The 25,556-nt window shown below is 43.9% G+C and overlaps 1 protein-coding gene across 3 annotated transcripts in view; it reads right to left on the bottom strand.

Annotated features, from left to right (window-relative positions):
- The window catches only part of asic1b (acid-sensing (proton-gated) ion channel 1b), a 921,001-nt gene that overhangs the window by 140,471 nt on the left and 754,974 nt on the right, over positions 1-25,556 (bottom strand). For all 3 annotated transcript variants that reach the window (XM_063037278.1, XM_063037276.1, XM_063037277.1), the window contains exon 2: positions 15,933-16,086. In XM_063037278.1, coding sequence (XP_062893348.1) covers positions 15,933-16,086 — 154 coding nt within the window. The remainder of the gene's footprint in view (positions 1-15,932; positions 16,087-25,556) is intronic.

Below are 25,556 nucleotides of genomic sequence, written 5' to 3'. Positions count from 1 at the left end.
GACCTCAAAAGAGCAGTGCATGCAAGACGTCCCAAGAATCTTACAGAACTAGAAGCCTTTTGCAAGGAAGAATAGGCGAAAATCCCCCAAACAAGAATTGAAAGACTTAGGTAGCTACAAGAAGCATTTACAAGCCGTGACGGTATGAACATTGACTTCTCTAACTTCCGTTAATGCCCCACTTCCCCTTCGTACCCCATCCGTTGTTTATTTATCTTTTATTATTATATATTTTCTCTCTCTCTCTCCTTTATCTCCCTCTGTCCCTCTCACTATACTCCTTGCCCATCCTCTGGGCTTCCCCCCTCCCACTTTCTTTCTCCCTAGGCCTCCCGTCCGTCCCATGATCCTCTCATATCCCCTTTTGCCAATCACCTGTCCAGCTCTTGGCTCCATCCCTTCCCCCTCCTGTCTTCTCCTATCATTTCGGATCTACCCCCCCCCCCCCACTTTCAAATCTCTTACTATCTCTTCATTCAGTTAGTCCTGACGAAGGGTCTCGGCCCGAAACGTCGACTGTACCTCTTCCTATAGATGCTGCCTGGCCTGCTGTGTTCACCAGCAATTTTTATGTGTGTTACAAGCTGTGATACTTGCCAAAGGGGGTGTTACTTAGTACTGCCATGCAGGGTGCCCAAACTTTTGCTTTGGGCCCTTTTCCTTTTTTGTTATTTTGAAACTGTAAAAGATGGAAATAAAAAAGTTTTCTTGCTTAAAATATTAAAGAAATGTGTCATCTTTAACTTTATGCCTTTTGGAAATCAATTCATCTTTTACTCGCTTAGCTATTCACAGTAACAGAAATTTTGACCAGGGGTGCCCAAACTTTTGCATGCCACTGTACAGTAGCAACAAATAATGAGAGTATGAAATAACAAGATAAAGAGTCATTAAAGTGAGATCATTGGTTGTGGGAACATCTCAATGGATGGACAAGTGAGTGTAGTTATCACCTTTTGTTCAAAAGCCTGATGGTTGAGGGGTAGTAACTATTCTTGAACCTGGTGGTGTGAGTCCTGAGGCTCTTGTACCTTCTATTTGATGGCAGCAGTGAGAAAAGAGCATGGCCTGGGTGGTGAGGATTGTTGATGATAGATGCTGCTTTCCTACAACAGCGTTTCGTGTAGATGTGCTCAATATTTAGGAGGACTTTACCTGTGATGCACTAGACTGAATCCACTACCTTTTCTGGGATTTTCCATTTAGGTGTATTGGTGCTTCCAGACCAGGCCATGATGCAACCAGTCGATACCATCTCCACGACACATTTATAGAAGTTTGTCAAAGTTTTAGATGTCACGCCAAATCTCCGCAGACTCCTAAGGAAGTAGGGGTTGGGGTGTATGGGGTGTCAGGGAGGGGTAGCACCTCTGGTGGGGGAACACGTCGCGTCCTTTTCAAGGCAGTTAGTCCACCTTTGGTCCCCACCTGGCACTCAGCTCTCACCTGTGGCTACCTGTAGCTGTTTGCATGCCACAGCGGCCACACCCTGGGCAACGGCTTTGACAAGCCGGCTAAACCAGGTGAAGGTAGCCGACAAGTCTCGAACCCTCGGTGTGATAGGGAGTTGTCTATCCCAGCATGTGAAGACAGACTCCGGCGGATTGAGCAGACAAGACCAATGGAAGGTCCAACGGTCAAGAAGGCGGTCTCTGCAAGCGTCATGGAACGTGTAGAGCACGACAAGACACAGAAGATGTCCTGGTCGTCCACTACGCCTAGTCCCATCTCCAGTCATCTTGACTCTTGTCTTGCCACTGGATCCAGATGTGAATTGGGAAGAGAGAGTGAGGCTGACGCTGCGCAACTCTCCCTCACTTAAATCCAAATCGAGCACTAGTCTCGACACCATCAAAATAGCTGGCTGGTGGCGTAGTGGCATCAGCGCTGGACTTCGAAGCAAGAGGTCACGAGTTCGAATCCGGCCGGCTCTCATGCATGCTCTCCATCCATGCTGGGTTGAGCATCGAGCTAGCAACTCGATCCTGTAAAAAGTACTAATGGTGTCGAGATCTTCATCGATGACGATGGACGAACCTTAGAGGCACTGCAGTGTTTTCTTCTCAATTGCACTTACGTACTGAGCCCAGGACAGATCCTCTGAAGTAGTAACACCTAGGAATGTAAAGTTGTTAACCCTTCCCACCTCGGATCCTCTGATGAGGACTGACTCATGGACCTGCGGTTTCCCTCTCCTGAAGTTTACAATCAACTCCTTGGTCTTGCTAACATTGAGTGAGAGGTTTTCGTTCTGACACCTCACAGCCAGATTTTCAATCTCCTTTCAATAAGCTGATTCATCACCATCTTTGACAGTGGTGTCATCAGCAAACTTGAATATGGTATTGGAGCTGTGCCAAGACATACAGTCAAAGATGTAAAGTGTGTGTAGAGCAGGGGGCTTAGCACACAGCCTTGTGGTGCACCAGTGCTGCAAAAGATTGTGGAGGAGATGTTTTTGCCAATGTGAACTGACTGGGAACTACAACTGAGAAAATCCAGGATCCAACTGCACAAGGAGGTATTAAGGCCAAGGTCTTGAAGCTTATTGATTAGTTTTGAGGGGTAGATGGTATTGAATGCTGAGCTGTAATAGATAAAGAGCATCCTGATGTATGCAACTTTGCAGATGTTCCAGGATTGAGTGAAGAGCTTTTGAGATAGCATCTGCTGTGAGCCTGTTGCACAAGCAGGCAAATTGGAGCGGATCCAAGTTGCCTCCCAGGCAAGAGCTGATATATTTCATCACCAACCTCTCAAAACACTTCACCACTGTGGACGTAAGTGCAACTGGGCGATAGTCATTGGGGCAGGTCAATACACTCTTCTTGGGCACTGGGATAATGTTATATAATAGTCATTATTACATTGCTTTTAGTGGAATCTTGCTTTCAACATCACGGTAACGATTGTAATTCAAAAATTTTTTATTGGTTATAACATGCTTTGGGGTATTCTAAGATTGAGAAAGCTGCTTTAAAAAATATAAGGTGGCACAATGGTGCACCTGGTAGAGCCACTGCCTCATAGCTCCAGGAACCCTAGTTTAATCCTGATTCCCAGTACTTTCTGTGTGGAGTTTGCATGTTTTCACTGTGACTCTCTCGTTTCCCCTGCATGGTTCAATTTCCTCCCACATCCCAAGGATATGTAAGTTTATGTAGAACAGCAGTAGAGTCTGGGTTGATTGGCAATGTGGGGAGAATAAAATGGCTGTTTGGTGCTCAATATGAACTCGTTGGGACAAAGAGCCTGGTTCAATGCTCTATGACTAAATGCAAGTTTCTTTCTTAATCCTATTAATCTGATGTGCTAGCAAATAACAGTCATCTTCCCAGCAAAGAAGCCAACACTATTCAGCTGGTCTACATTCCATGCACAGCTTAAAAAAATAAAATAATTCTGCAAACAAAAACTGCCCAAAATAAATGATTAATTCACAACTGCCCAAAATAAATACAACTCATGCCCAGAATGACAGCAAAGACTCCTGATTGAAGCAGGATTATTTCTCCAGCAAATACAATGACTTAAGGATAGTTATTTAATACAATGTATCTGTCAAAGTCAAAGTAAATTTATTATCAAAGTACATGTATGTACCATATACTACCTGGAGATTCATTCTCTTGCAGGCATTCACAGGAAAATAAAGAAATACAATGGAATTAAGGAAAAATACAGAAACAGGCAATGTGCAAAAGAAGACAACTTGTGCAAATAAAAAAAATACTGAGCATCACAAACAAGAGAAAATCTGTAGATGTTGGAAATCAAAGTAATACACACAAAATGGTGGAGGAACTCAACAGGCCAGGCAGCATCTACGGAAAAGAGTAAACAATCAACGTTTTGGGCCAAGACCCTTCTTCAGGACGTGACAGAATGTTGTGGCTATTACAGAGACTTGGTTGAGAGAGAGAGACAGGAATGGATGCTTAATGTCCCAGGGTTTTGATTTTTTAGAAAGGATAAATGAAGCAGGGGAGTTGCATTACTAATCAGGGACAATACACAGCTGCACTCAGAGGTGACGTAATGGAGGGCTCGTCCACTGAGTCTATATAGGTAGAACTCAAAAATAGAAAGGGCGCAATCACTCTGATGGGATCGTACTACAAACCACCCCCCCCCCCATCCAATATACACCAAAACAGTATGCAGGCAGATTTTGGAACGGTGTAAAAATAATTAGGTTGTTGTCATGGGAGACTACAACTTCCCTAATATAAACTGGGACCTTCTTAGTGCAAGAGATTAAGATGGGGCATAATTTGTTCAGTGCATCCAAGAGGGTTTCTTAATTCAATATGTAGATAGTCCAACAAGACGGGAATTGTACTGGACCTGGTGTTGGGTAATGATCCTGGCCAGGTGACCAACCTTTCAGTGGGTGAACAGTTAGGGAACGGTGACCACAACTTGTTAAGTGTTAAGATAGCTCTCAACAAGGATAGGTATGCTTCTTCTTCATCTGACTTTAAATAGTGGTTGGCAGTCCAACTTATTAGAGTATCGTGTACAGAGTAGGGAAATAAAACCCCTACTAGTTTTTTTATCAACTGTCGTCATTGGAGACTCGATAGTCAGGGGAGCAGACAGGAGATTTTGTGGACGTGAGAAGGACACCCGCATGGTTTGTTGCCTCCCGGGTGCCAGGGTCCGGGATGTCTCTGACCGGGTGCACGACATCCTGGTACGAGAGGGAAAGCAACCAGAAGTCGTGATACATGTTGGGACCAACGACATAGGCAGGAAGAGGGATGAGGTCATGAAGTGTGAGTTTCGGGAACAAGGCAGAAGGCTGAAGCACAGGACCTCAAGGGTGACATTCTCAGGATTATTGCCAGTGCTACGTGACGGTGATGGTAAGAATTGGAGGAGATGGCAGTTGAATACGTGGCTGAGGAGTTGGTGCAGGGAGCAGGGTTTTAGATTTTTAGATCATTGGGATCTCTTCTGGGGAAGGTGGGACCTGTATAGATTGGATAGGTTGCACCTGAACTCGAGGGGGAGCAATATCCTTGCAGGTAGGTTTGCTAGCATGGTTTGGGAGGGTTTAAACTAATTTGCAAGGGGGATGGGACCCAGAGCGATAGAGCAGTGAAAGAAGTGCATGGAGTAAAGCCAGATCTAACATACAGAGAGGCTTTGAGGAAAGAGAAGCAGAATAAATGGTGTAAAGACAGTAAGGTAGAAGGGCTGAAGTGTGTGTACCTCAATGCAAGAAGCATCAGGAACAAAGGTGATGAACTGAGAGCTTGGATACATACATGGAATTATGATGTAGTGGCCATTACAGAGACTTGGCTGGCACCAGGGCAGGAATGGATTCTCAATATTCCTGGATTTCAGTGCTTTAAAAGGGATAGAGACGGCGGAAAAAGGGGAGGAGGGGTGGCATTACTGGTCAGGGATACTATTACAGCTACAGAAAGGGTGGGTAATGTAGCAGGATCCCCTTTTGAGTCAATGTGGGTGGAAGTCAGGAACAGGAAGGGAGCAGTTACTCTACTGGGGGTATTCTATAGGCCCCCTGGTAGCAGCAGAGATACAGAGGAGCAGATTGGGAGGCAGATTTTGGAAAGGTGCAAAAATAACAGGGTTATTATCATGGGTGACTTTAACTTCCCTAATATTGATTGTTACCTGATTAGTTCCAAGGGTTTAGATGGGGCAGAATTTGTTAAGTGTGTCCAGGATGGATTCCTGTCACAGTATGTGGACAGGCCGACCGGGGGAATGCCATACTAGATCTAGTACTAGGTAATGAACCGGGTCAGGTCACAGATCTCTCAGTGGGTGAGCATCTGGGGGACAGTGACCACTGCTCCCTGGCCTTTATAACTATCATGGAAAAGGGTAGAATCAAAGAGGACAGGAAAATTTTTAATTGGGGAAAGGCAAATTATGAGGCTATAAGGCTAGAACTTGCAGGTGTGAATTGGGATGATGTTTTTGCAGGGAAATGTACTATGGACATGTGGTCGATGTTTAGAGATCTCTTGCAGGATGTAAGGAATAAACTTGTCCCGGTGAGGAAGATAAAGAATGGTAGGGTGAAGGAACCATGGGTGACAAGTGAGGTGGAAAATCTAGTCAGGAGGAAGAAGGCAGCATACATGAGGTTTAGGAAGCAAGGATCAGCTGGGTCTACTGAGGAATATAGGGAAGCAAGAAAGGAGCTTAAGAAGGGGCTGAGAAGAGCAAGAAGGGGGCATGAGAAGGCCTTGGCGAGTAGGGTAAAGGAAAACCCCAAGGCATTCTTCAATTATGTGAAGAAAAAAAGGATGACAGGATTGAAGGTAGGACTGATTAGAGATAAAGGTGGGAAGATGTGCCTGGAGGCTGTGGAAGTAAGCGAGGTCCTTAATGAATACCTCTCTTCGGTATTCACCAATGAGAGGGAACTTGATGATGGTGAGGACAATATGAGTGAGGGTGATGTTCTGGAGCATGCTGATATTAAGGGAGAGGAGGTGTTGGAGTTGTTAAAATACATTAGGACAGATAAGTCCCCGGGGCCTGACAGAATATTCCCCAGGCTGCTCCATGAGGCGAGAGAAGAGATTGCTGAGCCTCTGGCTAGGATCTTTATGTCCTCGTTGTCCACGGGAATGGTACCAGAGGATTGGAGGGAGGCGAATGTTGTTCCCTTGTTCAAAAAAGGTAGTAGGGATAGTCCGGGTAATTATAGACCAGTGAGCCTTACGTCTGTGGTGGGAAAGCTGTTGGAAAAGATTCTTAGAGATAGGATCTATAGGCATTTAGAGAATCATGGTCTGATCAGGGACAGTCAGCATGGCTTTGTGAAGGGCAGATCGTGTCTAACAAGCCTGATAGAGTTCTTTGAGGAGGTGACCAGGCATATAGATGAGGGTAGTGCAGTGGATGTGATCTATATGGATTTTAGTAAGGCATTTGGCAAGGTTCCACACGGTAGGCTTATTCAGAAAGTTAGAAGGCATGGGATCCAGGGAAGTTTGGCCAGGTGGATTCAGAATTGGCTTGCCTGCAGAAGGCAGAGGGTCGTGGTGGAGGGAGTACATTCAGACTGGAGGATTGTGACTAGCGGTGTCCCACAAGGATCTGTTCTGGGACCTCTACTTTTCGTGATTTTTATTAACGACCTGGATGTGGGGGTAGAAGGGTGGGTTGGCAAGTTTGCAGATGACACAAAGGTTGGTGGTGTTGTACATAGTGTAGAGGATTGTCAAAGACTGCAGAGAGACATTGACAGGATGCAGAAGTGGGCTGAGAAGTGGCAGATGGATTTCAGCCCGGAGAAGTGTGAGGTGGTACATTTTGGAAGGACAAACTCCAAGGCAGAGTACAAAGTAAATGGCAGGATACTTGGTAGTGTGGAGGAGCAGAGGGATCTCGGGGTACATGTCCACAGATCCCTGAAAGTTGCCTCACAGGTGGATAGGGTAGTTAAGAAAGCTTATGGGGTGTTAGCTTTCATAAGTCAAGGGATAGAGTTTAAGAGTCTCAATGTAGTGATGCATCTCTATAAAACTCTGGTTAGGCCACACTTGGAGTACTGTGTCCATTTCTGGTCACCTCACTATAGGAAGGATGTGGAAGCATTGGAAAGGGTACAGAGGAGATTTACCAGGATGCTGCCTGGTTTAGAAAGTATGCATTATGATCAGAGATTAAGGGAGCTAGGGCTTTACTCTTTGGAGAGAAGGAGGATGAGAGGAGACATGATAGAGGTGTACAAGATAATAAGAGGAATAGATAGAGTGGATAGCCAGCGCCTCTTCCCCAGGGCACCACCGCTCAATACAAGAGGACATGGCTTTAAGGTAAGGGGTGGGAAGTTCAAGGGGGATATTAGAGGAAGGTTTTTTACTCAGAGAGTGGTTGGTGTGTGGAATGCACTGCCTGAGTCAGTGGTGGAGGCAGATACACTAGTGAAGTTTAAGAGACTACTGGACAGGTATATGGAGGAATCTAAGGTGGGGACTTATATGGGAGGCAGGGTTTGAGAGTCAGCACAACACTGTGGGCCGAAGGGCCTGTACTGCGCTGTACTATTCTATGTTCTATGAAAAGCCCGACAGATTTTAAATAATGAAAGACAATATTGTGAATTAAATTAAAGTCACTTCCATAACTTACAAGTGTTTAAATGAAAACTGTCAACCCCCTAAGCTAGTAGTGCAGCCTGCATTTGCTTTCTTTCAACCTTGTATGCTTCACATTGTAAAAAAAAGTGTTCAACTGTTTCATAATGATGACAACACCTACACACCCCAGAATGATGTTTTCCAACACAATACAAGGAATAATTAAGCACAGTACACCCAATTCTAAGTCAAGTCAATAAAATTCCTTCCCTTCTTGTCTTACCCTCTTCACTCATCAATCCAACAATTTTACATATTCCGTAAATAATGTCCCCCCTGCTTATGCCCATTATCCACAGGTCTTGCCATAGTTCCCTGATTCTTAGCCCCACCGACCCCTTAGCTCCTGATTTGCTAAGTGGAAGGTCTATATCCACAGCCGAACTTTTAACAGTTTTTTTGGCCAAACTATCAACCAGCTCATTCCCCTGAAAACCTCTATGTGCAGGAACCCCTAAGAAGAGGACATGTAGACCAATACTTTGAATATGAAATAAAGTTTGAAGAGCTTCCAGCAGTAAATCAGACCTACTGCTAGAATGACCTGTTTTAAGACTGGTCAAGACCGTGAAAGAATCTGAACAAATTGTAACTTTGCAAGGACAGATTTCCTCCACGGACTATAAGCCCAAAATGATGGCAACCAGTTCTGAAGTATACACTGATAAATAGTTAGTAAAACATTTCTTTATTGTTACCTGTGATTCAGGCACAAAAATAGCCACATCAACATTTCCTGTTTGACCCATCAATAAAAGTGGTTAACATATCACAAGAATTTTCCTTAACATATTGATGAACCAACAGACTCTCAGGCATATCAGGATCCTTGAACTTCATTAAATCATGCAACCTAAAATCAACTATAGCCACTGGAAAAAACCATGGTGGGTTTAATCACATAATCCAGCAAACCCACATTCTTAGTGTGATGAAAACCCAGCCACCCAAAACTAAAAACACTCTTCTTGTGATGTTCCCGACAATCTTCCAACACACTTTTAACAGGGTGATTGTTCCTCTGTTCCCTCAAGTTAACACATTACGTTAACAGCAACTTCATCCTCCACAACTGTAAGGGTAATAGTCCCATTTCAACCAGTAAAGCTGAAACGGGAGATGACTTTACTGCACCACAACAGTCTTAAAGCCTCAGCTTGTATCACATCCAGAGAATTTAAATTTGAAAATGAAGCTGATCCATAAGCCACACAGCCATCATCAAGAACAGATCTAATTAAACAAATATATATAGTCAACAGAGATTTTCGTGCAGCACCCCAAAAATACCCACATAAACACCTAAGAATATTGAATGCCCCTTTGCATTGGTCAATTTACATTGGTGCTTCCATGTCAGCTTATTATCCAGCCACATGCCAGGATAGCTATGCTCTATGCAGGAGAGTATTAAATTGGAGCAGTGCAAATTGCAAGAGCATTATGCAACAACTAGGGGGAGTTAACTGGGAACAGCTGTTTTTGGGTAAATCCACATCTGACATGTGGAGGGTGTTTAAGGACCAACTGCACCGCATACAAGACAGGTATGTTAAGTTTCAAGATTGCCATTGGCAAGGATAAGCTTGGACCATGTGGGAGAGTCTTAAATTAGGGCAGTGCAAATTAGAAGAGCAATAAGCAGGAACTAGGGAGAATTAACTCGAAACAGCTGTTTTCCAGAAAGTCCACATCAAACATGTGGAGGGTGTTTAAAGACCAACTGCACAGAGTACAGGACATGAACTATATGTTCCGGTTAGAGGGAAGGACAAGGATAGCAAGGTAAGAGAACTTTGGATGTTGAGAGAGGTGATGAATTTATAGTCAGGAAGGAAAAGGAAACTTATGTAAAGCTGAAGAAGCTGGAATCAAACAGAGGCTTTGAGGATTATAAAGAAGCCAGAAAAGAACTCAAGAAGGGGACTTGGAAAGTAAGGTGGGACCATGAAAATTCTACAGCAAGTAGGACTGAAGAGAATCCCAAGGCATTCTATACATACATTAAGAGCAAGAAGATAATCAGGGAGAGGGTAGGACCACTCAAGGATGCATAGAACATAGAATAGTACAGCACAGTACAGGCCCTTCAGCCCACAATGTTGTGCTGACCCTCAAACCCTGCCTCCCATATAAGCCCCCACACCTTAGATTCCTCCATATACCTGTCTAGTAGTTTCTTAAACTTCACTAGTGTATCTGCCTCTACCACTGACTCAGGCAGTGCATTCCACGCACCAATCACTCTCTGAGTAAAAAAACCTTCCTCTAATATCCCCCTTGAACTTCCCACCCCTTACCTTAAAGCCATGTCCTTTCGTATTGAGCAGTGGTGCCCTGGGGAAGAGGCGCTGGCTATCCACTCTATCTATTCCTCTAACTGTCTTGTACACCTCTATCATGTCTCCTCTCATCCTCCTTCTCTCCAAAGAGTAAAGCCCTAGCTCCCTTAATCTCTGATCATAATGCATACTTTCTAAAACCAGGCAGCATCCTGGTAAATCTCCTCTGTACCCCTTCCAATGCTTCCACATCCTTCCTATAGTGAGGTGACCAGAACTGGACACAACACTATCCCTCGACTTATGAAAGCTAACACTCCATAAGCTTTCTTAACTACCCTATCCACCTGTGAGGCAACTTTCAGGGATCTGTGGACATGTACCCCGAGATCCCTCTGCTCCTCCACACTACCAAGTATCTTGCCATTTACTTTGTACTCTGCCTTGGAGTTTGTCCTTCCAAAGTGTACCACCTCACACTTCTCCAGGTTGAACTCCATCTGCCACTTCTCAGCCCACTTCTGCATCCTATCACTATCTCTCTGCAATCTTTGACAATCCTCTACATTATCTACAACACCACCAACCTTTGTGTCGTCTGCAAACTTGTCAACCCACCCTTCTACCCCCACATCCAGGTCATTAATAAAAATCATGAAAAGTAGAGGTCCCAGAACAGATCCTTCTGGGACACCACTAGTCACAATCCTCCAATCGGAATGTACTCCCTCCACCACGACCCTCTGCCTTCTGCAGGCAAGCCAATTCTGAATCCACCTGGCCAAACTTCCTGGATCCCATGCCTTCTAATTTTCTGAATAAGCCTACTGTGTGGAACCTTGTCAAATGCAGGAAGGGGCATTTGCTGGGATGTGAAGGATGTGGGTGAGGTCCTTAATGAGCACCTTACATCAATATTTACCAAGGAAAAGAATGTGAAGGACAGGGAGATCAGTGCTGAGCCAGGGCATTTCGAAGTAAAGTTGATAATGTTGAGTCTCTTAAAGAGTATTAAGGCAGATAAGTCTCCAGGGCCTGATGGAATATACCCCAGATTATTGAGAGAGGTGGGATGTATGGGGTGTCCAGGGAGGGATAGCAGCTCTGGTGAAGAGGTTTGTCATGTCCATTCTGGGCAGCTCGCTCACCTTTGGTCCCCATTGGACACTCAGCTCTCACTTGTGGCTCCAAGTAACTGTTTGCATGCAACAGCGGCCATACCTTGGTACACCATTTCGGCAAGCAAGCCAAACCAGGTGAGGGTAGCCAGCGGGCCTCATACCCCAGTGAGATAGGGACATGCCTGTCCTAGCATGCAAAGACAGCTCTGGTGGACTGGGCGGATGAGATCAACACTGTGATCCAAGGCCAGGAAGGTGGTTCTGCAATACTTTGTGGAGAGCGAAGGGCATAACAGGACACAAAAGAAGGCATGGTCATCCACTGCAACCAAGGAAGACCCCAGTTGTGGCAACTGCTCGTAACTACTGGAACCAGACTTCCGAAGGCGAGAACCTGATCCAGTGCAACGGCTTTTCCACTTTAAAAACTCTCCCATACGAGTCCTATATTATTATTAATTGTTTTGGACATTGTCTAATATGACGGACGACCAATAAGATTGAGAAAGGCAAGAGATGAGACTGCTGAGGCTTTGACCAATATCTTTGTGTCCTCTCTAGCTACAGGTGAGGTCAAAGGAGAACTGGCAAGTAGCTAATGTTGTTCTATTATTCAAGAAGGGAACCAGGGATTATCCTGGAAGCTGTAGACCGGTGAGTCTCACGTCAGTGGTGGGGAAGTTACTGGAGAGAATTCTTAGCGTTAGGATTTATAAGCATTTGGAAAACCATGGTTTAACTTACAGGAGCCGGTCTTCAGTTTTTAACATAAGTTGCAAACAATAATCAGTCTGAAGTTAAAAGGACGGTTTCGCAAACAAACAGAACTGTCTATAGAACACAGGCTGCTGGCCCACAGGATGGGGCTGACTACAAGAGATGCATGTAAGGCAATGGAGTTATGTTAAATGGCCTGTATCAAACCAATTACTTAGTGAAGTCACCAATATAAATATAAGAGAGTAGTCAGGCTTGGTAGGAATGGTCATGGAATGATGAGAAGAAAATCAGAAAGACGGGGTGAACTAGAATCCATTCCTCTGCTTTCAATTTCTGCAACGGAAGACTCATTTGTCTGTAACTCATTGGTATGTCTTTTTAGCTTTTAGGAATTGTACTTCTGTTTTGGAAATCCTTTGTGATTTAGAAATTGTTTGTCATTTGGAAAGCTTTTGCAATATAAGATAGAAATCCTCTGAGCTTTAAATGTTTTTTAAGAATTTTATCTAAATTTAAACTACTTTGTGAGCTGGAAGTATCCTCTCCTTGGTAGGAAGGGGGAATCCACCACTTAAATATGGCTACTGGCAGCTAAACCTGCTGTGGAGGATAAAGAGGGAAGTGATATCGCCTTTGAGTAAGTAGCTGCAGTATAACCTCCCCCTTCAGTGAGGGTACCCATAGCTATCTATACTGGATAGGGTTTAAGATCTTCATTTAAATTCAGAACTTCGTGTCAAAAGGTAGGTCAAAAGGTATATGACATGTTTGCCTTTACAAGTCAAGGCACTGAGTTCAAATGCCAGTAAGTGTATTGCAGCTTTATGAAACTCTAGTTAGGCCACATCTGGAGTATTGCATACAGTTGTGGTTGCCCCATTATAGGAAAGGTGTTGAGGCTTTGGAGAGGGTGCAGAAGAGGATTGCCAAGATGCTGCCTGGATGTGCTGTAAGGAGAGGTTGGACAAGATTGTTTTTCTTTTTCTCTCTGGAGCGGCGAGGCTAAGGGGAGATCTGATAAAGGTTTATAAGATTATGAGAGGCATAGATAGAACAGACAGACAGTATCTTTTCCCAGGTTTGAAATGTCTAATATCAGAGGATATACATTTAAAATGAGAGGAAGGAATTTCAAAGGAGATATGAGGGGCAAGTTTTTTTTTAAACAGAGAGTGGTGGGTGCCAGGATCGGTGGTAGAGGCAGATACATTAGGGTCTTTTGAAAGATGCTTAGATAGGCACATGGAAGGATATGAACATTGTGTAGGCAGAAGAGATTAGTTTAGTTGGCCATTTGATCACCAATTTAATTGGTTCAGCACAACACCGTGGGCCAAAGAACCTGTTCCTGTAATGTACTGTTCTGTGTTCTAGAGGGCAGGGAGGGCGCCTTGGTTTCAATGGGAAGACTGTTGAGTCTTGTTGGCTAATGCTTGTTGGTATCGCGGCCTCTCTCCTAGATGATCTCAATCGCTTTTACACGGTTCGATGTCGCTAGCTCTGAGCCTCCAAGGAAAGCCACCGCTACAACCTGCAACCTGGTCATCTCTGAGGCTGAGGTACGCAGATGTTTCCAACGAGTGGACAGTCGCAAGGCTGCGGGACCGGATGGCATCCTAGGGTGGGTACTCAGGATGTGCGCAACACAACTGGCTGGTGTGTTTACTGACATTTTTAATCCCTCCCTCTCCCAGTGTAGAGTGCCCTCCTGCTTCGAATCCTCCACCATTGTCCCTGTACCAAAAAAGACCAGGGTGACATGTCTGAACGACTGGCGTCCTGTCACACTCACCTCAATAATAAGCAAATGCTTTGAGAGTCTGGTCAAGGACTACATCTGCAGCATGCTACCACCCACACTGGACCCCCTACAATTCGCCTACCGACACAACCGATCAACAGACAACGCAATAGCCACTGCTCTACATACTGTCCTTACACATCTGGAGAAGGATGCTTATATGAGAATGCTGTTCTTGGACTACAGTTCAGCATTCAACACCATAATTCCATCCAGGCTCGACAAGAAGCTCAGAGACCTCGGCCTTGACCCTGCCTTGTGTAGCTGGATCCTGGACTTCCTGTCAGATCACCAGCAGGTTGTAAGAGTGGGCTCCCTTCACCGCCAACCCCCTGACTCTCAATACAAGAGCCCCTCAGGGCTGTGTACTGAGTCCCCTTCTTTACTCCCTGTATACCCATGACTGTATCGCCACCCACAGCTCCAATCTGCTAACTAAATTTTCCAATGATACTACATTGATTGGCCTTATCTCAAACAATAACAAGGCAGCCTACAGGGAAGAAGTCATCTCTCTGACACAGTGGTGTCAAGAAAACAACCTCTCCCTCAATGTCGCAAAACCAAAGGAGCTGGTTGTGGATTAACCCCCTTTGACATCAATGGATCTGGTGTTGAGAGGGTAAACAGCTTTAAGTTCCTCAGCATCCACATCACCGAGGACCTCATGTGGTCTGTACAACAGCGCCTCTTTCATCTCAGACGGGTGAGGAAGTTTGATATGGGCCCCCAAATCCTAAGAACTTTCTACAGGGGCACAATTGAGAGCATCCTGACTGGCTGCATCACTGCCTGGTATGGGAACTGTACCTCCCTTAATTGCAGGACTCTGCAGAGAGTGGTGCGGACAGCCCAGCACATCTGTAGTTGTGAACTTCCCATGATTCAGGACATTTACAAGAACAGCTGTGTAAAAAGGACCCGAAGGATCATTGGGGACCCAAGTTACCCCAACCACAAACTGTTCCAGCTGCTACCATCCAGGAAACGATACCACAGCATGAAAGCCAGGACCAATAGGCTCCGGGACAGCTTCTTCCACCAGGCCATTAACCCACACTGATTTGAGTGTATTTCCATGTTACATTGACTGTTCTATTTATTGTAAATTACTATGATTGCACATTTAGACAGACGTAACGTAAAGATTTTTACTCCTCGTTTATGTGAAGGATATAAGAAATAAAGTCAATTCAATTTTAATTATGGGTTACCTCAATAACATTGGCATTATAATACACACACACACACACACACACACACACACAAAATGCTGGAGGAACTCAGCAGGTCAGGCAGCACCTACGGAGAGAAACAGTCGATATTTCAGTCCAATGAAGGGTCTCAGCCCAAAAGGATGACTGTTTATTTCTCTCCATAGATGCTGCCTGACCTGCTGAGTTCCTCCAGCATTTTGAGTGTGTTGCTCTGGGCTCCCAGCATCTACAGAATCCCTTGTGTTTATGATTGACATTATAATATTCTGTACAATTGCTTTTTTTTATAGTATGCACTAATGAGCCCTTGTTACAGTGAAGGGAACTGTATGATGGGATCTCACACTCCAGAATTTCTGTATTTGAATGCAAATGAAATTAAAATACATCTAAATTTGAGAAATGCAATCTTTAAGTTTTATTTCAAAACTATGACACTGACCATACTGTGCCAACCAGCATTGGATTTATAATCAGAGTAGAATCAGATAAACAGAACCTACGTTACAGCAAACAAAATGGCCACTGCAGCAGACTGAGCTTATGACCAAAACAACTTTTATTATGGAAATTCAGCACACCTTGCAACATTGAGCACTACCATCCACTGCATAGAAATTCTAAGATTACTTATGCATAGAGCAAACAGCTATTACCTGTTTCCCCCCAGACAGGAAGGTACTCATCTTGTTGAATGTCCAACATCAGTTCCAGACCGTTCCCTGTTCCGCCCTTCAAGGTAGTCAGGATTGGCTGGTCTTTAGTTTGTCCCGAGTTAAAAGTGTAACACTTGCCGTACCTTGTGAACACCTGCAGGAAACAAAACAGTTTAAAGTTAGATGCTGTGAGATCGGACATTCAGGATCAAGATACATCGTGAGACTTCTAAAATATATTATAAACTTGAGGGCCCTTTGAGAAGACTTCATTCAAGCCTATACTGGAGTGATTAAATCTGGAGGTGTACAGAAGGCCTGAGTTTGAGAGAAGTTGAGCTTCAAGGTGAAACCATGGTAGGATTGGAAGTAAGAGCATGGAAGGGTGAGAATGCTAAAACCGAGGCAGTGTTAGATCTTCAAGTTTACTTGCTTCTAATTTCCAGTACAAAAGGGCATATATTAAAATTCATGTCGCTTGGGGAGGTCTTGCACTGTACACTTCAGAAAAATAACATACCACTTTATCTGAAAACAGCTCTAATTACATAAATAAATCACGGGGGGGGGCACTACTTGATCAGCTAATGAAATCAGATTTAGTCATGCTTCTTGTCTATCTCTGCACCAAGGTATTGACAAAATGCAGTTCTGGTTTTGACGAATAGAAAATCAAGCTTCCAAACCTCAAACTCTCGTGCCTCATTCCACCAGCTTATCACACTCCAGTGTCTCGCTATAAATTGTTCAATTTAATGGCAATATTCCTGTGCATCACATCTCCTCCCAGGCCACAGTCAGTTAAAGGTACAATCAGATACAGGTCCAATGTATTTTTGCTATTAGTGCGTCAACCTCGGGAGCATTACTAGTGACCATGTGCGTCACGTGTACCATTAATGTAAAAGCACTGCACTGGTTTTTCTCATATATATATATATTTTATTGCAAATAAAGGTTACTTTTGAAATATATATCTTAAGGTAGATACTGTAATTCTTATCTTGTTTTTGGTGGGAATTAAAGTGACTGCCCCCAACAGCCTTTTTTGAGATGTGTTTATCATCATTATGTGCCGTATTGTATGACATGGGCGATCATGGCCACGATTGTTCTTGGCAACTTTTTCTACAGAAGTGGTTTGCCATTGCCTTCTTCTGGGCAGTATCTTTACAAGATGGGTGACCCCAGCCATTATCAATACTCCAGAGACTGTCTGCCTGGTGCTAGTGGTCGCATCACCAGGAATTGTGATATGCACCAGCTGCTCATACAGCCATCTACCACCTGTTCCCATGGCTTCATGTGACCCTGATCGGGGAGGCTAAGCAGGTGCTACACCTTGCCCAGACCAGCAGAGGGAAGAAGCACCTTACACCTCCTTTGGTAAAGACACATCCCCACCCCACCATCCACAAGATGTGTTAGACTTTCAAAATCTAGAGCCACTATTTATTAAAACAGTTATTAGTCAGGGAATGTTCCTCTGTTGACCCATGCCAATTCATTGCAGGAGGCTTGAATTCTTGGAAGATTGCTTTTCTCTGCAGTATCCTGAGAAAAAGTCTGCTGGAAATCTGAACGAATTGGAGATCAGTGATGAATGCTGATGTTACCCATTGATCTTACTACGTGGAAACAAAAATTATTCCCAAAGAGAGACAAATTTAAATTTGATTTCTATAGCAGCAGCAGCCATCACTAGGGGCCCTTACTATCCAGAATATGCCCTCTTCTCATTACCATGATCAGAGAGGAGGTACAGGATCCTAAAGACCCACACTCAACATTTTAGGAACAGCTTCTTTCCCTCCACCATGAGATTTAGGAACAGTCCATGCACCTATGAACACCACCTCACTATTTTTGCTCTCTTTTTGTAATACTTACTTTTATATATTTCTTGTTGTAACTCAGAGTAATTTTTATGTATTGTGCTGCAAAGCTGCCACAAAACAACAAATTTCACAACATATGGCAGTGATAATAAAACTGATTCCGATTCTGATTCCTTTCAGGCAATGAGTGCTTTTTGAGTTGTAGTCAATGCTATAATGAAGCAAATGTGGCAGCTGATCTGTTGTACAGCAAGCTCCCACAAACAGTAATGTGGTAATGAGTATGTAATCTGTCTGTGCAATTTTGTGGAATGATGAATATTGGCTCCTGAATGAATTCTAAATGGAGGCCTGGGATCATCTACATCCACCTGAGAGTTTAACATCTTGCCCAAAAACCAAGGTTTTTGTGCTCACATCTCTCGAGTGAAACTTGAGCCCAAATGCTTTGGATTCAGACAGGAGAGTGTGACCAAATGAAGGGCAGGTAGCATAGCCAAAAGCACTGATTTTACGGTCAGTTCGATCTGCCCCTCCACAGAGGAACAGGTAGATGCTAGAAATTACCTCAGCTCTGCCAACTTTTCCTCATCAAATAGTTTTAAATCAATATTCCTTTACAATCTCCTCAGACACTTCCTCTCCTATTGGTTTCAACTGGGATGTGGCTCCGGACAGCAGCATCTCTCGAATACCCTGCCTCGGTGATGGTTCGTTGTATGCGCCTCCAGGTGAGCTTGGCTGGCAGGACTGCACAACTTGGGCTGCATCACAGGCAAGCACCAACTCATCCTGGGCATATTATATAGTGGAGCTGCAGGATGGCCATCTACAACAGAGTTCAGATGCCCTGGTCTAGGCTTCTTAACATAGCATACCGCCAGGGCTTAACCAGGATAAAAATTGGGACTCCTTCTGGGCTTGTAACAGGGTGAGATGAGGTAAGAGGTGGGATGAAGGCACATGTGCACATTAAGCACTAACATCGGCAAGGTGTGCTGTGTGGATCTTAACAAATACATTTGGATTCAATAAGTTATGGTTCCTTTAGAAAGAAATTCAAACTATATACATGTGGAATCTTCCAATTCCTGTATCCAAAGCCCATAGATGCAGGAAAGCTGAAACAAAAATAGAAGCTGCTGCAAACAATCAACAGGTCAGGCAGTATCTATGTGAGGATGATCTGGTAACATTTCAAGTGCCCCCATCCATCAGCTGCCTGCCTCTGTCTCCCAACATGATCCCTCCCCCTCCTCCTACCTGGCTTGATCTGCCCATCACCCTTTTTCAGCCCACCAATCACCTTGGCCGCCATCTCCCACCACCCACTCTCCCCACTCTTCACACGCAGTCCTGATGCAGAGTTTTGGTGCGGAACATGGAGAGTTCCTTTCCCCTGCCGTACCCCTCCCCCCACAGATGCTGCTCAAACCATTTGTACTTCGAGCAGATTGTTTATTGCTTCAGATTCTAGCATCTGCAGTCTCTCATGTTTACCCATACTTAGAAATGCACAGCATACTGTTGCTGTTGTCTCATTGGTGTCTATATATGGTGATGTACTCCAGGCTGACTGCCTTGTTTCTATGCTCGGTACCACTGCAGAATTATTTGAACAGTCACAACTCTGGTGCAGTGTTTTCACATCACTAGCGGTATCTGCATGCACTTGTTTTTCGCAACTGGTCAGAGGCTGTGATGCCTTTAACGCAAATAAGATGCATGAATACTTGCTCGCTCGCTGCAGATGATCTCCACTGGGGAGAATTCTATCCACTTCAAAGCACTGCTGCCCAGAAGGAGTGCAGAACAAACGAGCCTGCCAATATTTTGATCAGCTTCAAACATATAACTTAAAATAACACGAGGCGCCCTCCAGGAAGGAACTCCTTGAAAGGAATGGCTGGAATTTGACCTCCCCTTTACTGGACAATACATGACAGAGTAACACTGGGAGAGGAAGCTGCCAGAGCTGTTAACTTGAAAAGATTTTACACATTAAGTGGCAATTTGGCACAGGTTTATTTTAAAATGTTTTTAACCAGACCTTGAGCCAATGTTCAACAGCTGTACGATGAATAATAATGGGATTCAGCTACTTTTGTTCTCCTTGCAATTGCGCCTTCCTCTCCTTTCAGGATCTCCAGTGGGAGGCCAGTGCACCGTCTTCCTCTCCCTCCTGACACAACAGAGCAACCTGAATGATTAACAGGGCCAGTAACAACATTGTTCCTCAAATATATATAAAGGGTTTGTGATCAGGAAGGAGTCTGTCAGATCCTGGAAGCTCCTACTCTGAAGTAAATTTCAATTAATTTGGAGATCAGCAGCAAGTAGGCGGTGCATGTACCTGAATCTAAGACAAATAGTTTCCAGGGGATATTTAGCACAGGGCCTGCCAGGGAATCGATCCTTGTAGGGTGGTTCAACAAACAACCACTGGAATAACTTAGCGGGTTGAGTGGCATCTAGGGGAGAAAGGAATTGTTGACGTCTTGGGTTAAAACTCTGCATTAGGACAGTCCTGATGCAGAGTTTTGACCTGAAGCATCAACTATTTCTTTCTCCCACGGATGCCACCCGACCTGCTGAGTTCTTTCAGCAGATTGATTGTTGCTCCAGATGCCAGCACCTGCATTCTCTCATGTCTCCCCTGTAGGGTGGGTGCCTGGCTTTAGAAAGTTATATCAGCAGTATTATCCCATACTGAAGGCATGGAACAGTCTATTACAAACATCCCATCCCCAAGTCATGTTTTTCCCTGGAGCATTGGATAAGTGACCTTATCACAGTTGTTTTCCCAAGGTAGGGGAGTCCAAAACTACAGGACGTAGATTTAAGGTGGGGGGGAAAAGGTTAAAAGAAATCTGAGGGGCAACTTTTTCCCCACTGAGGTTGGTGGGTATATGGAAAGAGCTGCCAGAGAAAGTGGTAGAGACTGGTACAATTACATCTAAAAGACATTTAGATAGGTGCATAGGATGGAAAGGTTTAGAAGGATACGGGCTAAACGTTGGCAAATGGGACAGCTCAGGTTGGCAACTTGGTCAGCATAAATGAGCTGGGCTGAAGGGCCTGTTTCCATACTATATTACTCCAAGACTCTTCTATATGACTGTCATGAAACCGCACTTAACCTTCATCCCCTGCTAAAACCTCCATCCTTCCGACAGCACCAGTCTCCAGCAGCTAGGATATGCCCCAACCAGATCAGCTGTCAAAGAAGGCTGTTAGACTGTTACTGCTGGTGCAGCAATGCTGCAGTGGGTAGGTCTGCAGTAGCTGGAGTCCTGTTGCTATGGGTGGAGCTTAAGCCTTGCCAGGCAGGGTCCCCTGGCTTTTCCCACCCTGATGGAAAAATTACTGCTAAGGTAAGCTTCTGCAAACTTTATCAGCAGGGAGCTGGCAATGCTTATTTCCCTTCACTAATGTCAGAATCCTGGCCACTGGGTCATTTTTGACCCTGGATTCAACCTTTGTAGATGGAAAATCATAAAATTCATCAGGAAATAAATAAAGGGAACATAGCATTCTATATTGGCTTCACATGAGGCAGAGTATTTTGCTTTGAATTACAGGAAGTCCTGTTCAAAACAGGACCACTGTCAAACACAGCCTTCAGGGCTCTGTTGCACCAAGTAACCTTCAGATCTCAGCAAAAATTCTGGAGACACTCGGCAGGTCAGACAGCAGCTGTAGAGAGAAACAGAATTAACTTTGTAGATTCTGAGTTGCTGAGTATCATAGTCACAGAGTCGTGCATAACAGAAACAAACCCTAGATCTATACCGAATTTTCAGCCCATCTATAATAGTCCCCATTAGGACTGCACCAATGCCTTGCCTATTGAACTGTCTGTCTAAATGCCTCTTAAACATTGCTATTATATCCAATTCCGCCACTGCCTCTGAAGGCTTGAAAAACGTGGCATGCAGAGCCACTGACACTTTAAAAGAAATGGGTCCTGCTGTTAACTTCTTAGCCAGCTTGGCTTATACCTGGCCAGGTTTTCTCAGTTCACTTAACACTCCATAATTGAAAGACTAATTAGAAGACTGAAATAAATGTCATTACAATGTTCATGAAATGTAAATTTTTAATTGAACGTTATCTCCTAATAACAGGACTGGATAATAATGTCAAAAATAATTATCGATCTTCAAAATATTTTGGAAGGAATTACCACGGGCAACAGGCCCCAATGGGGAACTGGTAGACCAACTATTTCTCCCCTGGGACTCGGTTTGAGTCTAATGTCATTCTGGTGGTGTGAGAGACTATGCTTTATATTAACTACGAAAACCTTAAATGAAATGAAATTTAGCCTACTTTGCTATAAGTAAGTCTCAGTGAAAAGAACAGTGTTTGTCCTTCAGCGCAGATTGGCATAAAATTACTGGTCTTGCTCAGAGAGCCCATTAGTTCAGCTCATTGGGGAAACAAAATCATCAGGAACAGAATAAGAGGGTGGTAACTTATTATTAACGATCCAGTGGTCAGGAATATCGATCTGGGGACAGGAGTTCAAATCCCAGCAGGACAATTGGGAAATAAGAACTAGAAAGAAGAGGAAGTTATAAGACATAGCAGCAGAATTAGGTCATTTGGCCCATTGAGTCTGCTCTGCCATTCCATCATGGCTGATTTATTATCCTTCTCAACCCAATTCTGCTACCTCTCCCCATAACTTTTGATGCCCTTACTAATCCAGAAACTCTCAACCTCTACTTTAAATATATCCAATGACTTGGCCTCCATCGACATCTGTGGCAATGAATTCCACAGATTCACCACCCACTGGCTAAAGAAATTCATCCTCATCTTTGTTCTAAAGGGACATCCCTGTATTCTGATGCTGTGCCCTCTGGTCCTAGAATTCCCAACAATAGGATACATCCTCTCCACATCTACTCTTGATTCAATAGATCTCAATATTCGATAAGTTTCAAAGTTGTCTCCCTCATTCTTTTAAACTCCAGCGAGTACAGGCCCAGAGCCATCAAACACTCCTCACATGTTAACTCTTTCATTCCTGGGATTATTCTCATGAATATCCTCTAGATCTTCTCCAATGCCAGCACATCGTTCCTTAGATCAGGGGTTATTTGGTGCCTTGAGCCTTCCCTGCTATTCATTGAAATCCTCGCTGAACTCCTGCTTCCCTGCACTAATCCTAACTCCATAAATGTCTAAAATGGTACTGACCTCTGTCTTGAATTTACCTAGCAACTGAGTCTCCACAGCTTTCTTGGGAAGAGGACTTTGTAGATTCCCCATTTCCCAACTTGAATTATGAGATTCAAGAAAGAAATCACTTAGAGTAAAAAAGCTTACAGTCATAAATGTGACTATGAAAATATTAGATATTCTTGCAGTCCCAGTTGGTTCACTAAGGTCCCTCAGGAAAGGAAGTCTGCTGTCTGAACTAGGATTGATCTATACGTAACTCCAGACCCAGAGACTCTTCAGTGCCCCCTGAAGTGGCAAAGCAATAAATATTGGCTCTCCAGTGAACTAATAACCTGGAAGTGAATAACGTTCAATACTACCCTTAAATGTTTCTGAGCTCACCCCCCATAAGATGACCTCAACCACACTCTGAACCTAATTATTTTTGTTTGGCAGGTATGTTAATCTTTGTTTGCGCTTAAAAGATGAACCTAAAAGAAGAAGAAAACAACACACACAACTAAGCACAGCACAATGACACAGCTGTAGATTCGCTGGCGCACAGCTCTAGTGACTCAGGTTCAATCCTGGCTTCAGGTTCTCCCTGTGACTGTGTAAGTTTCCATCTGGTATGCTATTTTCCTCCCACATCTAAAAGACGTGGGTTAACTGGCTGCTGTAAAATCCCCCTAATGTGCATAATCATCAACATCATCAAATGCCTATTATGCCACTGGCATTTGGGGCTGCAGTGAAGGTCTTCCATCTCTGTCTGCCCTTGGCCATTTTCTCTATTGTGCTCCAGGCATGGTTCAGGGTCCTCATTTCTGCCTCTACGGTACTGTGCCAAGTTGTCTTTGGTCTCCCGCGTTTCTTCCACCCCTCAGGTTTCCAATGAAGTGCTGTCTTGATGATGGAGTTGACCTCTCTTCTCATCACGTGCCCAATCCATCTCCAATGTTTCCTCATGATGATTGTGGATATGTCCTCTTGGTGACATTGAAGGAGTACGGCGTGGTTGGAGATTTTTCTTGGCCAGAAAATACAGAGGCTCATGGTGTGGAATAATAACAGCTTGGCAAGGTCGTTCTCTATCATGCGTCAACATTCTGACCCATACTCAATGTGTAGGTGAGTGGAAGAATCCGGCGGGAGTTGAGGGAAATGCGGGGAGAATAAAAAAAAGGGATCAGTGTAGGATTAGTGTAAAATGATGGTGGATGATTGGCATGAATCCTTTGGGTGTTTTCACGCTGTGAGACTCAATAACAAGTACACAAATCTGAGATAAGTAACCACATAATCTAGGTATGGGATCTCAAACCACCTCCCCTCATCCCTTCTCTCAATCTGGCACTCTCACAGAAAGAACAAAGTTATAAATGATTGCTGATAATTTAATTTTATTTTCATCCTATCATCTAAATTCACAGCGGTGTGGTAATTTGTAACGAGCTATGCATTGGAAATGCTCTCATTACTTACTGTTGCCATGGTCTTTTATTAGGAGAAACTATTCTGTGCTGTACTTTCAGTTTAAATGTAGGTTCAGTGGACGGAGGAATAATTTACCAAGGCAAATTAGAATTGAACGTCAATCATTCTCCAGGAGGTTAGAAGGTCTCCTGATCCAAACAGAGTGTTTCTTGGCAAAGTGGCTCAGGCTTAGACAGAGCCTGTGATCACTGAAAGCTCAAACAATTTCAAAGCATGCACGAGGATCACTTGTTGAGCAACCTGCCCATTTTGACACAGAATTTGAAATACAAACAACGGCACTTCTTAAGCACTAAAGCATAATACTGCCCAATTCATCTTGTGGATGGGAGTTTAAATCCAATCCAGACTGATGGACAGTGGATATAGATTCAGTATTAATCATAAAAAGAGAAATTAGTAATTACTTGAAAAGGGAAAAAAAAGCAGGACAGTGAAGAAAGAACAGTGAGGATATGTTTAGCTGGTCTAAGAGTCATCATAATTACAAAAGGAAAATGCAGCAAGGAAACAGGCCCTTCAGCCCACTGCATCCTTGCTGACTATCAACCATCTATTTAAACTAACCCTACGGTAAACCCATTTAACTCAACCTGCATTCCTATCAGCACCCTGCTAATTCTACCCATCACCTACACATTAGGGGCAATTTACAGCAGCCAGTTAAGCTACCAACCTGCACAACTTTGGGATGTGGCTGGAAACCAGAGCATCCAGTTGTAGCACCATGCCACAAATAAATGTGCTGAATTGCTTTCTTTCACATTGTCAGATTCTACCATCAAGCCTCAGAGTACTTTTCAGTTTTGAGCTCACTTCCTCTTACTACTGGCTTTCTTATTGAAATATTTTAATGTTTCGAATTTATGCGGTCAGTTAGATATCTTTTATTCACCATTGTTCCTCATGCCCTCACAGTCCAAGTCCTCATCAGAGAATGACTTTGGTGGATAAGGGAACAGAGTAAGATGATCACAAAAACAGCCAGCTTGTCGTCATGGCTCGTGCCCTTCAAGGAAGAGAATCCAGCACTTCCACCTTGTCTGGGTCTACAAATGGCTCCTGTTCAATCTGGGATGTCAATTAAATGCAGTTCTACTTATTGGGAATAAACTGA

Source organism: Mobula hypostoma, chromosome X1, assembly GCF_963921235.1.
Source record: "Mobula hypostoma chromosome X1, sMobHyp1.1, whole genome shotgun sequence".
NCBI lineage: Eukaryota > Metazoa > Chordata > Chondrichthyes > Myliobatiformes > Myliobatidae > Mobula > Mobula hypostoma.
The sequence above is the reverse complement of the archived record's forward strand: the minus strand, read 5'-3'. Positions and strand labels throughout refer to the sequence as shown.